This window comes from Hypomesus transpacificus, chromosome 10 (genome assembly GCF_021917145.1).
Source record: "Hypomesus transpacificus isolate Combined female chromosome 10, fHypTra1, whole genome shotgun sequence".
Taxonomy (NCBI): Eukaryota; Metazoa; Chordata; class Actinopteri; order Osmeriformes; family Osmeridae; genus Hypomesus; species Hypomesus transpacificus.
Genome location: NC_061069.1, coordinates 1,325,637 through 1,348,371, shown reverse-complemented (window position 1 = coordinate 1,348,371; position 22,735 = coordinate 1,325,637). Strand labels below are relative to the sequence as shown.

Below are 22,735 nucleotides of genomic sequence, written 5' to 3'. Positions count from 1 at the left end.
ACATCATCTGGAATAGATTCACTATCCTGTTTACCGCAGTGGTTTCCCTGTGTCACTTCCATCAGGGCCTATACAGTCATATCACACTTTCCTTTGGCATCGTCATATCTTAAATAAACAGTATCACTCTTTTTATGAGCCACAAGAAATACACCACCATTCACGTTAATGTGCGCTGGTTGAATTGCCATTGAATCAATTGGCATTACTGTAAATCACTTTACCAGGATGCCTCGATATGATCATGGAGCAACTAAACAGCAAGTTACAGTGCTGCCTAATTTAGAAACTATTTTCATTGCCATCATCTGAACTACCTGCGCTGACTGCCGTAAATCTGAATGACACAAGAAAGTTACATCGGTAAGCTGCACCGTTTACAGCTATGGAGAGAGAAACAGAGCGGATCAGGAAGAGAGAGAGAGAGAGAGAGAGAGAGAGAGAGAGAGAGAGAGAGAGAGAGAGAGAGAGAGAGAGAGAGAGAGACTCCTGCAGGAGACTGCAATTCTGGTGGTCCTGTACAGAGTCTTGGTGGATCTCCCTGAACAGCCAGAATCCCAACAGGAACGTAACGTACCCAGTCCCACCTCCCCCTTCTCTTCCACTGGCTGACCGGGAGGTCCACGAGTGACATGGCTCCCTGGGAGTGATGAACAATGGGACTTCCATTGATGGCTACCCGTGGAAAACACCACACACACACACACAAAAAAACACAAACAACACACACAGCTACACAGAGACACCATCCTAGAAGGTTTTCAGTGATAAGTGATGACAAAGCAACACAACTTCTGCCGCCTCGTTCCCGCCAATGTCTCCCTTTGCAGCTCTCTCTTTCTCTCTCTCTCTTTTTCTTCTTCTCTCTCTCTCTCTCTCCCTCTCTCTCTCCCTCTCTCTCTCCCTCTCTATCTCTCTGTCTGCAGTTGAGGGGCAGTGGTGAATGGAGATAAAGGTGTGTGAGTGTGAGACAAAGAGAGTGTGATAGCCAGAAAGTCAAGTTTGTGTGTGTGTGTGTGGTGTGTGTGTGTGTGTGTGTGTGTGTGTGTGTGTGTGTGTGTGTGTGTGTGTGTGTGTGTGTGTGTGTGTGTGTGTGTGTGCGTGTGTGTGTGCATAATGGAAGTGGAAAGAAATCTGGTTTTCTCAAAGATTTTTAAGAACAGATATGTAAATGTTTAAAAAAAGTACTGGGGCAAAACGAAATTTGAAAAGACAACCTTTAGACTAGCATCATTTGGGGTTTAATACAACATTGTGATCGGGTCTCTTTTCCACCCTGTAATACTTTTATGGCATTTTTATTATTATTGACAAAGTCTGGAATTGAAGGTAATCACAAAAATCATCAACCGTTCAATCTCAATGTAGTCTACTATTGATGTTGACATATTGACTGCCTAAGACCATAAAATGAGATGAGACCACGAAAGACGCTGACAACTGCTACTGTGGCTCAAATAGCAGGGATCGTTGGCTTTGAAGTAGGCTACCCTGCCCTGTCTTATGTTCGGGGGGTCAAGTTCGTTCAGTTTGCGCCTCATATCCCACAGAAGTTGTAGTATGTGCTTCACGGACACAGAGTTGGTTCAGTGATAGTCGAATTTATATGCTTTTTGTATGATAATAAAAGCCTATATTTTCTCAAAGGAAAGGGTTGCTGCCGTCTAGAGATGCATACTCTTTGACGGTGTAGTCGACACAATATCAAGTGGAATTAGTTATTAAGTGTATTTGTCCCCAAATAGTGTCCTTTATTTAAAATGTGAAAAATAGACATTTAGAAAAATATTGAGAATTTTGCAATGGGAGAGGGTAAATAATTATAATACATGCAGACTAATAGATAGGCTGGCCTAATAGTTTGCATTCGTAATGATTATAGTAGCCTAGGCCAACTTTTCATTATTAAATTGTGTTTTGAATGAGGGTCTTGTGTTTTGATAGGCTATAGGTCAGTGGGTGAAAATCGTTATTGTAAATAAATATTGTACGGAAGAATCTTCATTTTGTGTCTTTATATATGCTTTTTCTATACATTTTCAGCAGTTTGGATTCCACCAAACGCTTTATGTGTATAGTCTACACTTTATTGCATTTAAGTTTTTTGTTGTTAATCTCGATATATTATTTGTTTATCTTGATTAAATCTAACACCATGACCTCAGTTTAGGGCCTAGTATGGGTAGTAGCCTACAAAAACCGTTCAGTATGGCAGGTCTACGTATTCATTTGGAGGACAATACTTGAAAAGACCCTATGGAAATAAATAAAAACGTGCGCGATATTGTTTTATCACTTACAGCTGCAACTCACAATCGTGTCATTCCAACAAGTTGAGTAGGATATGCACTTATTCAATACGTCTGGTATGAGAAATTCAAAATATCATCATAAACTTAAACTGGAGACAATAAAATCCTGTATGTCACACTTGCAGAATGGAGACATTCAGGGTCCACGGTGCGTAAAAGCAGCTATAATTAGCCTGTACACCCACGGGCAGGCAGTGCAATGAGGTGGGTTTTGTACGGCTTCAAGGAGAGTCAGTCTTGGTTTCGACGTTTCGTGCCAGGCCTCTCGGGTTATCCGTAGGTCGTCGGGCACGGCAGTTTCCCCCCGGTCTGAAATCACACTACTCCATTATTCGTTCACTGGACCGCGTTCCAAAACGGCTAGAGTGCACTTATGTGTTTGATATGAGAACATATCAGTAATTATTTTATAGTAATACATCCACAAAATTTTAAAGCTGTGCATTTATGTAGGCTATATTATATAGCCTACTGTTAATGGTGTCGTTGAGTATGTGCACGTTTTTGGATACCTCGTAGCTATTTAAACGAAGACAATCAATCTGTTCAGCCTAGATAAGCTACAACATAAAAAATCCATTAAAAACAATGGTGCTCCGTATTGTTGGTGACGTTTACCTGAGCAGCCATATTTAAAGAAGGAATACCAGACATGTCATTTTGACATTACACATAGGCCTATACGTAAAAAAGGCTGCAGAGTGTTCTTTTTCCCTTCTTCTGAAAGACAAGTGTTGGATCTTGAGCCGTTTGACTGTCAGACAGAGCTCGAGTATATGAACTTAATTGGAAACAGATGGTGCTTTGAGGTCGGGCCTTGTAACCAACTGTGAGCTGAAACACAGCAGTTTTCCATTGAGCTGTGCTGGTCACCCCGCCATACAGGTGCACGGTCTCCAGGGCTGCAGTGAGCCGCAGCAGTGTGTCTCCTCACCGGCCATCCGCCCCCGACTCTTACTCAGATGGAAACGTGTAGGATTTGTTTAGAAAAGTGCCCACAGACCGTGGATGGGATTGATACAACGTTTTACATAGGACTAAGCATGTTCATTTCGGGATGGATAAATCATTTAATGCTGTTCTGATAAAAGTACAAATAAAAAATAAATTAAAAAAATTGCCTATAACATTGACATAATTATTTTAAAATAAAATAACAACAATTAAAATGTATGACATTTACTTTTAGGTTAAAATCGTCTGTTCAGTAGTGGAATTCAGCAGTGTTTTTAGTAGCGTATGATGTCATTTAATTTCGATATTTAAAATCGTGTTCCCTGAAAACGTATCGAGCTAAATACATCAAAATTCAGGGGAAATTGACATTTAATCAATGACAATTTAAGACCTTTTTCAATATCCAAACTCGTATGTCATGACAGGCTAATCCTTCATGGTTGCTAATAATTATATATGCAGGTTTTCTCTGACCCTATCTGTGCGTCCAATTACTTCACAGCAATGTGGTAAATCAGGCTTTCAGTATAAAGAATGATGTGCGTGTATGTGTGGTGGGCGGGAAAATGTAAAATCCAAAAACGTATTGGCCTACCTAATAACTTGCTGCTTGAAGTGCTTAATTGTCAGAATGTCGCACCAACACCTCAATGAGAAGACTTAGGCTATCAAATCATTCTGTAGACTGCATGCATGAGTATGCTTGACTTCATGTAAATAAAAGATGACATGAACAAATAATAAAGGCCTAATGAACTGCATAACTATATGCTTTAATGTATTGTCTAATCGAATGACTGCGATAGCCCAATGATTTGTCCATCAACTGACAATATGATAACTTCACTATCAATAAAAAAGTGTGATGTTCTGAAAACGTCACGTTTGAAAGATCCTATCCATGATATATACCTTCTTTCAAGGCGCCCTATATATTTAGGCCCATATATCCTATATTCCTATAGCCTAATCTAAAATCTTCAATGGCCTTTTCCTGTACCCATTAGGCTACGCACGATATGCAAAAACACATGGCAAAAACACACAGGATTAATCCTTGTGGTGTGCTTGATCAAGTCAATGATTATGTCTACTACTACCAAGTCTTATCGTCAAAGCATATTCAAAAATAATGTATCAATAGAAGGCCTACTTACGCTCAATAATTATTTTCTCAAAGGTTTCCAGAGAGAACCCATTTATGAATATGCGTAAAAATTGTTTATACAACTACTAGAAACTGATATTGAAATCATGTTGTTTTGACGCGCTACATATCAAAGGAATGTAGAACACAGTCGCTTTTGTCTTTGGTATTTGACCCAAAGCAGTCAGCGAGAGAGTGTGAGAGAGGACGGATGCGTGCTGACGCGCATGCGAGGCAGAGCATTTAAAGGAATGTAGCGGAACGTTTCAGGAAAAGGGGAAAATGTCGAAGCGAATCAGAAAGTATATGCGCATGAGCCCACTGCCTACAACCTATTTTATAAAGTGATAGAGTTAACAACAACAAAAACGTAAATATACATTCTAGACTGAAATAGAATGGGACGCCGTGACGGTGTAATTGTACGATTATATCCTTGAAGCGTGTTAGTAGCCTAAAGATCCAACTTATACTTCAACAGCTCGCTCGTGTCTTGTTGGAAATTATCGGTTAGTGTTTTGGGTTTCTGCGTACATACTATGCGCCTTTGTTGCTGTAGTAGGCCCTATTGTTGATGGTGCTCCCGCGGCCGACATCCTCCTCATTGACCCCCGTCTCCCTCTCTGGCTTTTCCGTCTCATGAAAAATGATTCCGGCGCTCTGATTGAATTTTATTCCTTCCTGACCTGGCCCGTTCTGTGAGGGCGCCATCAATCTTGGGACTAACACGACGTTTGTTTATAACTTGGGAAAGGATCTAATGACTTTTATGAGGCTGATTAGAGCGATTCGAGTGAATGAGTCTGGGCCAGAGAGCTACACTTCACTGTGCGTCTTGCAAAGCTCAATAAAAAATGACAATTTAGCTCCTTTCGCTTTTGGTAATGTGGTCAATGTTATTATTGCTCCCTATCACATAGTTATTAAATATGAGTAGATTATTATTGTCCCGAGTCTCATTAGTCCCTTGCAAAGCTAAGCCTTCACTGTCACATCAGATAGCCATGTTTTGTTGTTGTTAATGAAATGTGTTTAGTTGTTTTATTGCAGTTGTTTGGTCTAATTAGAAATAACAAGCCTCAGATTGGATTTTCTCAAGATGATTTTTTTTGTCTGCAACCCTGCTAGGGCCGATCGGGCAGTGATCAAATCAAAATCTCTTATCTACCAAAATTATTATCACTTTTAGTTTGAATAAATCATGAGAACGTAGACAATTTGAATAAACCACTTCCACTGCAGCCTATGTGTGTAATCTTCAAGGCAACATGGTCCATTGGCCATTTTATCTTCTCCCGTTTGACCCGTCGACTCGGGAGCCACCATCGTTTTCCCAATGAACCAACCACTCCACTGGAATTGAGGAAGTAGCCTGATTAACTATTGTATTTAGACTAAAGCATAAAGCCTAGGTGTAAAATAGCAGCGCTTAACATACAGACGTAGAGGTTGGAGGGACATTTTAATTGCTTTGTTGAACTTATTCAGATCATTCATTGCTAAATAAATCACAAAAATCACAAGCAACCGCGTCTTCATTCAAAACACAGACTCTATGTTTTCCTATTCAAGGAGTGCGGCAAATGTGAGAAAAAGGCTAAACATAATTGTTAGAAATAACGTTAGTTAATTTAAGGCCTAGTGTTTGTTGATCAATCAATGATAGGTCATTGTTATAATCATTATGGTTATTATTGTTATTGTTGCAACTAATATTAGGCCTGCTTATCATTATCAACAATTATTGACAATGACAACAGTCCATATGTAGGCTAGGCTGTTACCCACAAAGAGGCAAGTATTAGGGAAATACAAAAACATCTACCCACAGATCTGCCTGTTGTTATTTCGATCTGCATGCATCGATTCACATGTGCCTAATAAACGGCTAGATGATTCTATTCGTGTAAATTCTGTTTGGGGATAACATAGGCCTACATTTCAGGATGAGGAAAATACGGTTATTCTAAGAACACTGTGGCATAAATCATTTGAAAAATATTATCGTAATCTTGAATTCCACATTTATCGAATGAACAAGCATTAATTTCACGATCTTACCAATGTTTAAGGAAGTAAAAAGATATAAAGTTTTGCAATACCCTTAAAGTAAAAACACATTGCCCCTAGTTTCCCTCAATAACCCCTCTTTAGCACACTAGCTGCCGGAAAACACGAATAGAATATGTTTGACATAAACTGAAATGATAGGCTTTATAGGGAGCATATATCACAATTGTATTTTTCTTCTAAAGTAATATATAAATAAAATAACCTCATAATAGGCCTATTTGATTGCATTAAATGTAGGCTAAATATCTCAGTAATAAAGGCATTGACGCTCACGCAATGTCGTGTAACCTCGGCTGAAATCATTATTGTCAACTTAAACTCACAACTCGAACCCAACCATCAAACTGTTGCGATTCAGGACTATCCTTGGCATGCTTGGTATGATATTAACTAAGCATTGGAATGCGATTGTAAACACACGTGGCTTTTCAAAACAACGCGTTGCTGGACTATAGGACTCATTGACGAACTGGTATGGGGATAGAAGGCCTAAGGTCAAGATGATGACAGACAGTCCGTGTCTGACATCAGGAGAGCTGTGTCACTTCAAACTGCAATTATAATCAAATGCAATGTCACTTGAAGCTCCCATCCATCCATAGCGATCAATATCTTCTGGACATGGTCTTGACCTCACTTTGGTCACGCTCACAACAAATTAAGATAATGACCACACGTCCTCGCAGTGATTATCTTGTTTACTGCCTGAAGGAGTTTTAAAGAATTTCCGATATTGTGTTAAGATGTATACCTCGACATGGATTTGTGAAAAGATTGTATTTGTATTTATAACTAATGACACAGCATTGTCCTTTAAAGCCTTGCTTTGCGGATATAATTATACCTTTTCAGACCATAATGCCACTCAACCAGCTTAACTACCACACTAGGTGCCACATAATACAGACTACAGGCCTATTTCCAGGATTAAGAAAGGTGTAAATATAATACATGTACCTGCAATTTTTAAGAACACTTTTTCACCTTTTATTTTAGAAATTGTATGGCCACTGCCAGCGAGCTGACTTAAAGAAAGTTAGGCTCCAAATATATTTTTAGGAAAGCCTATAAGCTTGCTCCATAAGAAATCAGGCGTAGCTATAACTCACATTAAATGACAATTTATTAAACAAACAATTCAATTCCTTCAGAATACTTTTCAACAAAAGGAGAAACTTTGAAAGAGTACGGAGATATACAAGTTCCGTTTTTTCTTTATAAAGGAACATTTTTCGGTCAATTAAGGCAATTCAATTTAGAAACACTTTTTTGGTGTTTGGTCCATAATATCCGGCTACAGTTTAGAAATAAATTACTATATGCAATTTACACGTCATACTATGTCCATGAAAAACTGACATATCCTTAATACATTTTAACATATAAAGCCACAAAAGCGAGGTGAGACTTACGTGTTATTTGCAGTAACACTGTTCTTTACAAACCAAGTTAAGTCTTTTTTCTGTCTTTTGTTTGCGTTCTGATTCGTTTTAGTCCATCTTGGGGTCAGGAGGGTAAGCGTCTCACGGGATTGATTGAAAATGTAAAACACAAGAAAAACATACTTTGGTCAGAACTTGCTGCAGTCATAAACGAAAGCTCCCGAAGTGCGGTAGATGGATTGGCTCGGAGGGAAGGACATTTGACAGCTGTTATTTCCGTTCACTGGAGAATTATTCAAGCCAATTCTTTGAGATTCGAACATCTCTCTCATGGAGTGGAAGTTCTGCTGCTGTGCTGGATAAGTTGCGCCAAGATGTCCCAGGTCCCCGGCCTGGTTAAGGTACCATGAAGGAAGCCGCCCTTGGTGGGGGTGATGGCTCTCTTGCCCAGAGTTAGGATTACCGTGGGTCAGTGAGGAGGAGGTGGTGGTGATAGAGTAATCAGGCAATGTTTCGTCCACGGTGGTACTCGGGGCCAGATGGCTAGATCTATCCCCTGCGTATAAACTCATAGCTTGCATATTGCAATGGTAGGTCGCATTCGAGGTAGTGGAAATTGAGTTTTGGTTACAGGGTGAGCTGTAGACTGACGTCTGGTTCGGTGAATAGTTCAGGGACAAAGACGGAGTTATACCTGTCCTGGAGGGGGCGATTAGGGTAGGAGCGAGCTCAGTAGCTCCTTGTGGAGACCCCCGGAGAGAAGTCATGATGTTGTCCACGCTGAAGCCCTGTGTCGGGGCCTGGCCATGGTGATGGTGCTCAGAGCTCTCCATGCCAATGGACCTGTTGGACGGTATACTGTGAGGACTGCCACTGGACATGCTACTGCTGCTGTCCGGGCTCTCTATTTTGGGCACGGTGCTCAGAGAGGGCGAAGCGGCCTGTGGGGGTGTCGTGTTGCCGTTCTCGGTCTTAATATCCTGGATTCTCACTGGTTGGGAGCCCTGCACTGGTTGCTCCTGGTCTCGGCCCTGTTGCCTGGACGGCGTCTCCTTTAACTGCCGATCCTCCTTGTCTTTCATTGCATCCTTCTTTTTGAATCGTCTTCTCCTCCTCAAGAAGCTCCCGTTTTCGAACATGTTGTAAGAGTCGGGGTCCAGGGTCCAATAGCTACCCTTACCAGGCTTTTTATCATCACGAGGCACTTTGACAAAACACTCGTTCAGAGAGAGGTTATGTCTGATGCTATTTTGCCAGCCCTGCTTGTTGTCTCGATAGAATGGAAATCTCTCCATGATGAACTGATAAATCCCATTTAGGGTCACCTTCTTGTCAGGTGAGTTCTGGATAGCCATGGTTATGAGTGCAATGTAACTGTAAGGTGGTTTTACCATATCCTTCGGCTGAGGTTGAGGAGTATACGGTCCGTAGGCGCGTGCCATGCTGGCAGGGTATTGGTCGTGGGCCGCATGAGAGTACATACTCATTGGGGCTGGCATACCGGTGTATCCTCCACCGGCGGCGGCCCGGTAGTAGCTCTGGTCGCTACTAATGTAAGGCACGACGCCCAGTGAGTTGGGACTAGAGACAGAATAGCGCGCTTGCATGTTTTCTCCCCGCTTTTCTCCACTGCTCCCGAATTTCCCAAAATATGCAGCCAAAGAGCTCCACGTTCCTTCTGTAGGGTAAGGCGTTCAGACACACAATTGCTGTCCTGTGACGAGAAAAATGTTCATAAAAGGAACACGTTGTGCAAAGACGTAATCGTGTTTAAGCCGTTTCCATCTCTGTGTGCTAAAGCGCACATTTACAAACTTCTGAACTTTGGGCATCCGTCACTACAGAGGACTTTTGCGCAGTTAAATTCTTTCCTCCTTTTTGCTTCCTGTAGCTCCTCCCATAGAGAAGCCGTCCAATTGGAGGCCAGGTAGCACAGACGGAGCAGCACTGGAGCTCGCTCTTGGCTATACACAAGGCTTCAGAAAAAGGAGAGGAGGTGTCGGTAACTGCCAGCCCACTCCAGTCAAGACATACGACTTTAGTTGAGAGCGCTATGCTGCTCACTTATACAATCAGATCAAGGCCTATGTTGTGGCAAAATAATGTATCCAAATCTGAGTCAATTGAAATGCAAAATATCACTGAACATGTGAAACGACTGTCATATTATAGGTACGGCAATATATTGAATGGCCCTCATTTTGAAGGCACCCGTTGTCTATTTTTTTTTATATTCCAGAGTGATCTGCGTTATTTAAAAAAAATTAAAGTCGACTACAAAGCTTCTAAATGGCATATGGTCAATCATGCATTGAAACGAGCGAGAAAAACAAAAGGAAAAAGTCACTCGTCCATCACCATGATCCGTCCTCCACATCTAAGTTTAAATAAGCAATAAACCGGGATGGGGGGTAATACTCCTTCCAGTTTGCTTCCTGCAGTTTAGCGTCTTGATGTAAAGCTTTATTAACGCTGGCTGTTAGTTAGAAAGCTCAATCAACACCAAGGACGGATCAAAGGGCAGTGGAGAGCTAGTCACCCCGTGCAGTAGGTTGTAGGCTACTAGCGATCGCATTACTGCGGAATTAGTCTAGTTATGGGAGAGAAAGGGTAAAGGTGTGAAAGTTTGCTCTATTTTAAAAAGCTGATTAAAAGCCGTAGTACCAAATAGAGTGAGTCCACCAACGTGTCAACCTGAGTCAGAAGGTTCGAATGCGCCATGGCCCAGGCTCAATTAGGTATATTCACCATAACATTATTTTCCACCAAACAAACTACCACACGCTACAGGACAATCTTTTCGCGTAATACCATGATCAATGTGGAATATAGTTATAAAGTGCATGGTAACTTTTCTCTGAACATATAATTGTCTTCACACCGTGTGGGCTACTCAACTATTCACACTAAACCATTGTGTGAATGAAAAGCTGTAGCCTAGTTATTGCTGCTCTGTGCTTCTTAACGAACATCTCGATTATTACATGATAAGTACATGACACGATTGGGAAAAGATGTAGGCTACTGATTGAACCCTTTACAGCGTGTCAACAATGTTTATGTTTGTTAACTGAGCACATAATAAACATAATATAGTTAATCATATATTTATATATAGGCTATTATAGCGTGTATAGTTTCACATTTATAGGCCAATTCTAAATTACAATCCAGTATTGTTTTTATTCCCAAATTATTATTTTATACATTTCTATTTATGCAGATAATCCGTTTCTGATTAAACAATTAAAAGTATTAGGTCTATGGCAATAGCTATTTAATGGCCTACATATGCATGCATACTTAAATTGTTTGCATTTTGTGCAATGCCTTAAAACAATACGGTCATTATTTCGAGATAAAAATACTCGAATTTATTGTATTTTGCTATAACGGTAAAAAACAGACACATTCATGGAAATGTTAATTGTCATTGCTAGGCGAAGTTCACATTATCGTTATAATCCTTTACAGGTCGTGTTGATTAAATGGCCGTACACTGGCCCGGTGCTCCGCCGGGTTTTCTTTACATGGACCCGGGCATGAACTTTTTCCACTGCCCCGGGATGTTTATACAATTCACAACGTGCCTTACACTTAACCCCATCCTCTGCCCACCCAGTTCTCTATTTATCAATTAAACTTTATTACTATCAGTAGTTTTAGGCCTGTACAATTTGATTGTAAAGCAACAACCGGACCTATTCACATACGATGAATAATAAGGCATTCTTACAATCAATAATAGCCTAAGACATGTTATTTTATAATATTTATATAAGTGACTATAATCATTGGTGAGAAAATTGGTGTAATCATACTGTTTTCAATGCATGTCAGAAACCATATTCGAACAATGGGTGTCAATTCCAATTCATTCGAGGCCAACATGTTTACTTTGATATCTATAGCCTAATTATGTAGTCTGTAAACCTACATCATGGATCATATCTTTACAGTAAAACGTTTGGTCAATAAGCCATTATCTGTTTATTTGGAGTCTTAAGTAAGACCAAACGTAGGTATCGCGGTTGAAAAAAAATTACAGCATTAGCGTAATTATTTGAATCAACAAAACCCACAGACTATTGTGTTTTTGTACACTGGTTTTGTTTGATCCATCTTTAAATGGTGTCCAAAAAACTAGGACAAGTAGCCTAAATGAGAATACCTTACCCTAATCCATTGTCCTTCAAATCAATCTGATTATTTTCAACGCTCAGCACGTGTTTGTGGAACAAAATGAAATAACAAAGTATTGGAACGTTAGTCAGGGATAATTGAGTAAATTACTAGTTAAAAGAGTAAAACATTCGAATGCATAACACAGTAAACAGGCTAATGCCAATGCGATGAAAACAATGCCAGAGGAAGAAGAGAATGAGAGAGCGAGAAAGAGAGAGAGAGGTGAGAGAGAGAGGGAGTGAGAGAAAGCGTACACGTTGGGTTAGTAAATTTCTCATGAGAGCGCTTACTGCCACTGGAGATGAACCTACTGTCGGGTCATTTGTGTGAGTTCTTGGCTCCCTCTTGTGAGTCCTGTGAAGCGCTGGGCTGATGGGCTGTTCTGTGTCCTCGTTATTTGGAGTTATGCATTGTCACGTTGCCACTCAAAATAATAATAATAATAATAAATATTCATTTTCATATTCACTTTACTTATGAAAAATCTACACATTCTGTCCATGATTGGTGTGATTTCTGTTTTTGTGTGGATCTGCATTAGTGTGCTTGGGAACAGTCTTATTGGAAGGACAGTGCTTCCTCCATGTGTTCAATACCAGTACTACAACATAGAACTGTGAAGATTGTGTGTCTGTGATATATATGAGGGTATAATGTAACTTACAATGGGGATGGAATTAAATAAAAAATACAGTTGAATTTTTGATTGTACAAACAACTTAGTCTGACTTTTGTTTCGTAGTGTTCCTGTCATTCCTGCCAACAGTACTGTTTCAAAATGGAGGCAAAGCCAGGTAACAGTAGGCCTCACCATGGGCTAGCCGTGAAGGGAAAATGGACAATAGTTTTCTAACAACTGTACCACTACAGTTCTTTCAATATCATCGTACAAAATGTGCATTCGACAAAGATGAATGATCTCTCTATGGGCCGGTGTTTGAAGAAGGCTTCCCCAATGTGACTGAAGTATTGAAGAGGCCCAGACATTCAACTCCCAATCCATCAACCTTGTAATTATGCCAGCGCACAATTTCGTTTTCATTTCACTAATGAACCTTGATGAATGATTTATGGTTTATGACCTGATGGTTTCAATGTTTCCACTGCAAGAGTTTTCATCAGCTATAATGAGGAAGACCTTTTAAATCAAGAGTCTGCCTGACAAACATCAAGAACCCCAACCCAGTGTGTGGATATATTGTTGTTTTCTTTCAATGTACGTATTGACAGTCACTAAACTGTAACTGTTTACAGATGTGTGTGGAGTATCATGTACAACAGCATGCAAATATGATTTTGCTCCAGTCATACTCATAATTTGGCTCTCACACCATGTGTACACAAAAGAGTCGAAATTCTGACAAGTGAGGCTTTAAAGTTCCTCCTAGGTATCATTAGTTGCCTACCATCTATGAAGAGTAGAACAATCACATTGGGAAAGCTGAAATGGCCACCATACACATCATGGTTTGCTTAATAAAGAAGGTATTTTAGTTGTGCATGTGCTATCCTATAAATGCCGTCTTGGTGCAAATAGAACAACCAAGGGAATCAATTTGATGGGATAACTTTTTTAAATCTGTGAACGGTTGTTTTACATTGCATGCAGTCAATAGTGAGTTAGACTCTGCAAAGGATCCGTTCCTGAAATGAATCACAGAACCATGGTCAGTGTCTGACATAGAATAACATCCACACACCTGATGTCATCCAAACTGTCACAGCTTAAAGTCACAATATGGTCAATGTCTAACAAGTGTCTGATACAGCTTCCATATGGGTTCGGCAAGTAGTTGACATGGTCCATGACTGTTAAACCTTTTACTCACAATTAGACCATGGTCATGTAGTGAGATTGTTGATTATCTACCATCAGTATATGATTAACATACATCAGTATTGCAGCAGATGTAGTCAATAGTTTTCAGCATACATCTTTATCTTAGCCTGTATTTGACTAAATACCGGTAAACATGGTCTGTGAATTACATAGCATTTGTTTACGTTTAATCATGATGTCTCTACGACATGACAATCTCTCGTCAAGTCTATACGACATGTATTCAGTACTGTTTTGCATTTTGCATAAGTAATACATTGTTTTTATATTTAGATGTATAGAGCTCAGTCTTTTACTTGAATGTGAAACTAGAAAAAGTATGTTGTTTTTGCATCAATCTCAACTAGACATTCCTACTCAAAGTTCTAACGTGTGAAAATTAAAGTGTTAATGACTTTAATGACTTTGATTAGATAACAATATGTGCATCTACATTGCCATGAATTGGCCAGTGCAGACTTAGCAACAGATATCTTGAGAATCATTCATTCTCACGCAGCTTACTATAAACATCTGTCGACACTTTCGGCCAAAAAGTATGATGTTTAGGTTTGAAAAGGGCTTCAGATGATGAAAGACGTCTTTTCAACATTTCATTTTTCTTGTGGTTTTCTTTGCATTCTGTCATCTGCTGGTGATGATGAATGCTCAATCACAAATGCACTCTGTGGTTTCCTCTCATTAGCTGCATGTCCTTACATTATTATTACTTTTAAAAAGTTTGAATACTGTACACGGTACAGTATTTTATTACAGAGGATTGATAGTCTTTTGATTTCTATCCAAATCCACTACATATATGCACTTTCTGATTAAAAAATACAAACATTTGTGTTAACTGTGAACTATTTTCTATATTTTGTGGATCGAGGTAAAATACCTTGTAAACTGGTCCTCTGTGTGTTCACAAATGTTTCGATTTTTATGCAATTATAGATAACAACACAGATTCTTCAACATGTACAAGTAATCCATTATGTATTGAACATGGTTGCCTTCACTTCAAGAACCCCGATATCACCATGATCAGTCAAGGACAAGAAATGCCTGTGAATGTAGGTGCACAAGAATGAAAGTGCCACTAGGTGGCGACCTGGTTTCTTGGATTATACCATCCCTTTGAAGGCTTGTCGCCTACACTCCTAAACCTTTGATAATAATGTAATTGAATAAATTAATGTTTAATTACCTTACTTCCTTCAAAACATTTGCATATATTTTTTTACGTCGCAATGACATTCGTTTTGCAGCAACGTTCAATTAAATTGTGTAATTAAGACGTCATTGTAGTTAGTGTTTTTTACAGTTTCTGGTAGCTGAGATATGGTTACTTTGCACTGTGGCTGGTACATTCAGAACGTTCGTAGTTCTGGATCTTCTGATGTACTTTTATGTGTACAATTTGTATGTTGCTTTGGATTAAAGCTAAAATAATTCAATGTGATGTCAGGAATCTGTCAAAAAGCTTTACACAAACCGTAATCAGTCTAGATTTGAATTATTCACCATGGTTATATGTTCAATAATTGCTACCAGGAACAAATTGATGATTTATTTTAATAGAATGAAAGAAATTGTAAGCTTTATTGTTGCTCATAAATTACCTTAATACAGTGTCAACATTAACCAGTTATTTCAACTCAAAAACTGTTCAACAGTTGCCATAAGCTAATAACAATAATAATAATTTTATTCTGATCAAGAAACATGCATTTCTAATAAACTGATATTGTCCAAACTGTTTAAAATAGAACTCTTTATTGACTCACTGTTGGCTACAGCAACAGAAAACTCTTGGGACAAGATTAAGTGCAAAGTTATAGGAATAAGGCAGAGTGACTGTGCTTTTGTTGGTAAACGTGATTGAATATTGCAGATTGTCTATGTTGATAACTTGGTCAAACACTAACATGGCGTAATAAGCAAGGTATTTAAAAACAGAATGACTTGAGACTATAGTGTTCTCATATTCAGCCAGGAGCTCCTCAAAGGGTGAAAAAGGCTCATTCAAAATTCCAAACTGGTAATAAAAAAAAACAATTTCAGGTTGATAGTTTGGCAGGATGTAAAAGTGGGATCATTGTAGAAAGGTTTCTTTTTTCATCGCATGTGTAGATTATTTGCTCCAAGACAGTTTGATGTCAAATGACACATGGCTTGACGTCTTGGTAAACACTCTGGTGATGGTGCTGCAGCTGGTGGTAGTAGGATCCACTCGTGCTCGGGTGAAGCGAGGAGATCCCATTTAAGTTTAAAACAAAATCTTTCCTGTCACACACAGGTGATGAGTGGCTTGAGTACCGAGACAGTCCCACTACAAAACGAATGAGACAAAAAAGAGCAAATAAAATTATCAGTCAGTAAGTTACAGTTTTAATGTATCCCATACATTTAAAAAATATATATTGGTTTAATATTTACAAAGGGTCTACATAAAGTGGAATATTCAATTCCAGACCTTTGTTTTCTTCCAAAAACATATACATTTATATAACTAAATGACTTATTAGGGAGAAAAAATATGTTTCTTGCACATCACAATGCTAGAGAAAAACAAACATAATACAAATATTTGTAGATCTCTCTAACAAAGAACATAATTTCTGATGCAAATTATGCATCTATATTCTATATTACAGACGGTTTGTATTACTAAATTACTTTTGTAGCCTTTACATTGAAATAGCCAGAATAGGTTTGATGCAAATTGTTTGGATTGTGTAATATACCATGTAGGCCTTACGAATTGATGGCCACATGGACAACACTGTCATCCTGTAAGACTGAGAATCAAAGAAGGCCCAAACACAATCTCAACGCAGCATGTTTTATTACTACTACTTTCATGGAAAATAAATATTGTATATAATACAATAAATAAGCCTACTTGTATGTTTACATGACGGTTGTTATCTTGAAGTGGGTTATGAACAACCCAGATCACATTGACCACTAGATAGTGAAACTGTTTGAGACTTTTTCAAAATATTGCCCATGTGTGAGGCGCTGGTGTTAATTGGCCTTCTCAATATTCATTTTAAATTCAGAAAATATAACCTATTATAATTATATTATTTATGTTGAATAATATAATTTGACTTAAATTTTAACTAAACTTAAATTTAATTTAATCCTTTAACTCATCTTTTTTTCTTTTACTTTTGAATCACAGTTAAATGTAATTGGGCCTTCTAAAAATGCTGTGTGCATTTTCTCTGATACGTTCATTTGACATCATGCTTTTAAACATTTTCAACATAATGTCTTAGCTTACCAGACATATCCGCTGAATCTCTTCCATTGTGATGGAGATAGCTCTGTTCCAAGGAATATGGGGTCATGCTCGAGTGCAACGCTGAGGGTGTGGGACTGTTCGAGGCCAGAGACTGTTGCTTGATGTATGAAGATACACCTGGGGATGTCCAGTGTGATGGGGCACTCGCATAAGGAGACTGACAGTCCAAGGTCCCCACCATCGACGAAGAGGAGTGCAAAGGGCTACCGCCGCTATCGGGGCAGTAGTCGTTAGGTGGCACCTGACAACCTGCCATATAGGACGACCCTGGACCAGGTGACATGTGTGAGACATGATGCCCTCCATTTAGCCCTTCAAAACTCCCTGGCACTGTACTGGCCATCAAATCCAAATTGTAGGTGTTGGCATGACACGCCAAAGAGGCGGAGGGCGATTGGAAATCAAAATTCTGGGGAAGTATTGAGGCACCAAATCCTATGCCATTCATCATCCGATACATAGGTTTTAGAGCCTGGCACTTCCTACGAAATCCTCGGGGTCTGCGTCGAAAAGAGCCTTCCTCGAACATAAACTCACTACCCGGGTCAATGGTCCAGTAATGACCCTTTCCTGGTCTACCAAGGCCCTTTGGCAATTTTATAAAACACTCATTTAGAGACAAGTTGTGGCGGACAGAGTTTTTCCAGCCCTGGTAGGATCCTCTGAAGAACGGAAAACGGGCCTGAAGGAACTGATATATTTCACTCAGAGTTAGCCTCTTGGTTGGAGAACTTTGAATTGCCATCACAATTAGAGCGATGTATGAATAAGGCGGCTTCTCGGGTCGTCTCAAGCCCGAGTTTCCCTTTTTTCCTTTGGTGGACACATTTGCCGTGTTTTCCATCAGTGGCTGTGAGCTGACTAAAGCAGCATGCATCACACCGGTCGCTGGACTTGATGTCAGAGTATCCAGATGTTGAGAGCTCTCCGTCGTCATGTTTGCCCCCTGGTTAACGTAAGGACACTGAAACTGATAGCCAAAGTGACCGTTGCCTTTGTTATTCAATCTTGGTTCAGTTATTCAGCATAACCCCTTGAAACGATATGAAAATATGTTTTCAAATGTGTTAATTGGAGAGGTCAGTGCTCCTTCGAGATTCACTGCGCGTTTATTGCTGTTATAATCAAGACAACCAACTGTGTATCGTGGCGGCCGCTGCTCCTCCTACGTCTCTCTATGGCCATCGCTGTTAATAATCCTTTAAGAAGGGAAACATAAAGCTCCTCGACTTTCTAGCGCATATCCCGTCGGCCAAACAAAACGCGACCACCTATCAATTCCTAAATCTCTCTCTGCCCCCTAGATCCTTCAAAATCCCTCCAAGAAATCGCCAGGAACTTGAGACCCACCCCCTCCCGTTGCTGGCCCTAACAACCCCTATCCAGACATCATTCTGGAGGCAGAGCATTGCTCAGAGAAATAACAGAAATCTCCTCCCACCACTCACAGTTCTAAAACACGCCATATCGCCATTTATCAAGCCAACGCACTTAGACACTCATGTCAACACACCAAATGTTGAAGGAAATGGCTAAATAAACCCTCACAACACTGCACACGTGGATGCTTTACATTGATTAATGAGTTTAAAATGTGGGTCGTTTCAGTCATTATGTGTGTTTCTTCAATTCATACAGCTTGTTTCCTTGAAACTATTTTTGAAGGCTACATTTTAAGAGAATACGTCCTAGCTTTTAATTAATTTTAATATCGTTTTAAGTAACAAGAGAACATTGTAACCTCTAGGCCGCCTTCTAGAATTCTTGTCGCTTTGGCGTGGTAAAGGCAACGTTGCCTAATTTGCAGTTCAAACAGAAGTCCGTAGATCTGTAGGAGACTATTCGGGGAAGGACTACGAAGGAAGCATGCTTTTTCCATCTGCCGTTGCCAGCATACCACACACAGCGCGAGTGTCAGTTTACTGCATTGAGTCTGGATCGTATCCCAGGAGAGCTGAATTAATTACAGTGAGGATCTATATTGGGTCCTAGAAATTAGGTCTCCGTTTTCCATATTTATTGTAGTGAAATTATAATCATGATGATAGTTGTTGTGTTGCAGGTCTATTTTGTTTGTTTGTGGTATAGGCCTATTCGTTTGGATGCAGTTTGGCCTGCTTCAATAATTTTGGTCATGGGACAAAAGGCCTGAGCATAAAGCATATAGGCCTAGTTGACAGAAAGACAGAGCCTGCCTTAAATAACTTAATTTTAGGCTTTCCGTTTCAAAACATGTATTTGTTGTTATGTGTAATGTCATTGCATGCAGCTTGAAACTGGAAGCCTCATCAATAGCAACTCGTTTTCGAGACTTACGCGTAGGCCCATCGTTGGTTCATTTCATGAAGGGTTTATGAAGTGTCATAAATAGCCAATCTCGACATTCTCATGAGTCCCAACACTTTCAAGGCCTAGCCTACTATCTATTCAGTAAATCACTGAAGCTTAAACATATGTATAGACCTAGCCTGCAAAATAAAACATATCCACTACAGGCATATTGTAGGCTACTGTATTAAAGTCATTTTGAGGCAATGTATTTGAAGCAACGATTGTAAAACCATGAGGTAGGCCTAAATCCGTTAAACAAACAAGGATGTGAAGATAAAATCCTTTTCAATATAACAACAAAGGTAAAGAACATAATCTCTTCAGAATTTCCGGCAACATCAAAACTAATAACCCTGCTGTGTCCAGGATGCACAGTTGTTGCAAAAGGAAATTGTGTTTTTCGTCACAAAGAATAGACTAAGAAGACTTTGAACATATTGAGTCGATCGTTAATGTAGCCTAATAATATCTTGGTAAAACGTGCTGTTTCTAAACTTCTAATGTTGAGGTCTGCCAATTTCCATTTTGTCTCCCCTGCTCATGTCTGACTCCAGAGGCGACGGCTATTTGTAGCAGCAGACAGAAAATATAAATACTGAATGGCAGTATCCGCTCACAGCGAGCCTCAGAGACACAGAAAATAAATACAACTAGGCTGTATTTCGCCCTCAAACAGACAACTATTTACACTGACTAATACACACTCATAATATTACATAATTACAACGTTACCATTACATTATTTGTATTGTTATGTATTGTTTTTTTTGTCAATATCAGTGGCGCTTGATTGACTTTTTATTATAATAATTATAATGAGTTATTATAGTATATGAAGATTAGGCTTTCTGTGGATGCCTTTGGATATCACTGAATTATATAATGTTATATCAACATAATGCTGCTGTGGTAGGACTATAGTCCAGCTCTCGTGCCAATTATTTTCCTTGATTTGTTTATTCTGATGCCTGTTTAGGGTTAATGTCATCACTTAGCCTGTGTCACTGATTCTTCATGGCCTATAAGCTATTGAATACTATGGCCATGTTGGCTTCACGTTTCAATTCAGCTAATCCGTCGTTATATTTAATGTGACACATGTAGTATTGATGACAAATACAGAATTGGTCGTTTTATAAACCCAGTATTTGTGCAAATAAAAATGTATGTTAAATGACGGCATAGAGAATTCCATGCACTTGAGGCTGTCAGAAAAGCGAATAGGCAATTTTTTACATTCATTTAGCGTGACAAAACACAATATGCCTACGAGTAATCAAAACACAAATTCAATGTTATACGGTTCTCTTTAATATAGTACAAAATATCAAATTTGTTTTTGACAATAAAAACATTTAAACATACACCGACTTCAACACTTAAAGATATGCCAAAAGGAAAGTTGTAAACCAGCACATTTAAATGGTCAGTTGGTTGAAAATTCAGTAACAACATAACAAGAGAAAACGATGTCGAAATTAAAATACAGAACAAACCAACATGTCATCGTTTAAAAGGAAATGACCAATGAACATTGAAGCATTGAAACAGGGCTAGCTCCTCGTCGTTACACCCAGTGGATGTTAGTTCCATGACAAGGTCATTCCTATTGTATGAGTTATGTCTTAAATAACAAATCTAGTTATTCTAAATAAAGGCATTGCAAGAAAAGTCAATGTTTATAGACGTTGGCATGCTTGGTGCCCACACCCCTTAAATTTATCGCAATAACAAGTGATCAATGTTCATTGGATGGAACACATCAGGCCGTAAAGTCGCCGACAAAGTTAAGGAAGGAATCATCTGATAAACTGCGTCTGATGTAGCCTAAACGTCTGATGTAAATCATTTTCTTGATGTCTCCCCTCAGAATATGCAGCACCACCATACACCCGTTGCACATGCGCAGCGTATGACTCCACATGGAACACCGGCTGGGAGTGTGGCAAACTGACAGGTGGAGTCAGATGCGGCATCATCCAACTTGTGAAACTTGGCCAGTTCAAGGCAGTGAAGGTGGAAGAATCATCCAAACACGCAACTCTCTTGAATGGCTTGCTGAGGATACTATCGATGGCAAAGGAGCTTGAAAATTTCACACTCGATGCAGTTTTGGAGACGGATGGAGACTCTGTGATGTTTTGTGAGTCCTCGGGATGTTCAGAGACGTCTTCTAGACCTGTCTTTTTATTGATGCGCTTTCGTCTGCGTCGGAACACCCCATCAGCAAATGTGTACTCGCTGTGAGGATTGAGCATCCAATAATTGTCTTTTCCCCACGGCCTGGAAGGATCCCGGAGCACTTTCAGAAAACAGTCGTTAAGTGATAAATTGTGCCTGACCGAGTTCCTCCAACCTGTGTAGCTGCCCCTAAAGAAGGGGAACTTTTTCATTAGGTAGTCGTTTATCTCCGCCAGAGTCAGACGTCCCGAAGTGGAGTCACGTATAGCCATGGCAATTAGTGCAATGTAAGAGTATGGCGGCTTTGGTCTTCGTGTGTATGGCTTGCTCTTGCTGTCAGCGCACGGAGTGGCAGGTGTCGGGCTTTGAGCTACGCAATCTCCATCTGATCCCAGCTCCTCCTCGCCCGACAGAGGAGAGCGCACACTGCCCTCGGCATCGCTACACAGTTCCAGAGATTTCATGTCGAAGTGACTTCCACAGAACACTTCCAGTTTCATGTTGTCGGTTACTTCTGCCAGTTGTATATCCAACTTTATCGGATGCCCAAGTAAAAGAGGCACGTCGTCAAAGAGTCAACGGTTTCGTCTGTATGTAAGTGTCAAAACGCCACCGTCAGATAAATCCCAGACACACCTATGTTATCTCCGCAGTCATACCTTTAGGAGCAACAGATCTCGTCTCACCTTCTGGGTGTGTGTTGAGGACTTTATAGCAATTTCACCTCAGGAACAACCCAAGAGGGCGGGGTCAGATCATTTCGAGCGTTTGGCATGATAGGCTACTGCGTCTGAAACTTATATAATGTATATTTTATGGAAGACATTATTTAGGGTAATTTTGTGTTGTATAACTCGTATTGGGAATCTCATTGCATTTATATATTAAACAAGCCGGTAAAAGTACATTCACAATATGGTATGTTTTGCCTCACCTGTGGAAATGGATCAGCCAATGAATGGAGTTCCCTCAGGAGATTTTTACCTGAGACAACCAGGTGGCGTACGTTTGCTTTGCATGGGTTTAGGTCGT

General features: G+C 39.7%; 3 protein-coding genes across 3 annotated transcripts; all 3 read right to left on the bottom strand.

The window, feature by feature from the left end:
* Positions 1-7,594: 7,594 nt before the first annotated feature.
* foxc1a (forkhead box C1a) lies at positions 7,595-9,738 on the bottom strand. The gene has a single exon (XM_047028373.1). The coding sequence runs from the start codon at positions 9,476-9,478 to the stop codon at positions 8,060-8,062; it is 1,419 nt and encodes a 472-aa protein (XP_046884329.1). The 5' UTR covers positions 9,479-9,738; the 3' UTR covers positions 7,595-8,059.
* A 5,756-nt stretch (positions 9,739-15,494) lies between these two features.
* Positions 15,495-18,554, bottom strand: foxf2a (forkhead box F2a). The gene is made up of 2 exons (XM_047027622.1): positions 17,171-18,554; positions 15,495-16,210 (listed from the first exon to the last, which is right to left on the bottom strand). Exons 1-2 carry the CDS (start codon positions 18,126-18,128, stop codon positions 16,038-16,040), a joined length of 1,131 nt encoding a protein of 376 aa, XP_046883578.1. The 5' UTR covers positions 18,129-18,554; the 3' UTR covers positions 15,495-16,037.
* A 2,256-nt stretch (positions 18,555-20,810) lies between these two features.
* foxq1a (forkhead box Q1a) lies at positions 20,811-22,411 on the bottom strand. Its single transcript, XM_047027527.1, has one exon. The coding sequence runs from the start codon at positions 22,201-22,203 to the stop codon at positions 21,322-21,324; it is 882 nt and encodes a 293-aa protein (XP_046883483.1). The 5' UTR covers positions 22,204-22,411; the 3' UTR covers positions 20,811-21,321.
* Positions 22,412-22,735: the final 324 nt, after the last annotated feature.

Coding starts and splice junctions, on each gene's coding strand:
- foxc1a (XM_047028373.1), bottom strand. CDS start 9,478: ATGCAAGCGCGCTATTCTGTCTCTAGTCCCAACTCACTGGGCGTCGTG.
- foxq1a (XM_047027527.1), bottom strand. CDS start 22,203: ATGAAACTGGAAGTGTTCTGTGGAAGTCACTTCGACATGAAATCTCTG.
- foxf2a (XM_047027622.1), bottom strand. CDS start 18,128: ATGACGACGGAGAGCTCTCAACATCTGGATACTCTGACATCAAGTCCA. Junction 16,211..17,170: donor AGATTCAGCGGATATGTCTG/GTAAGCTAAGAC, acceptor TTCGTTTTGTAG/TGGGACTGTCTCGGTACTCA.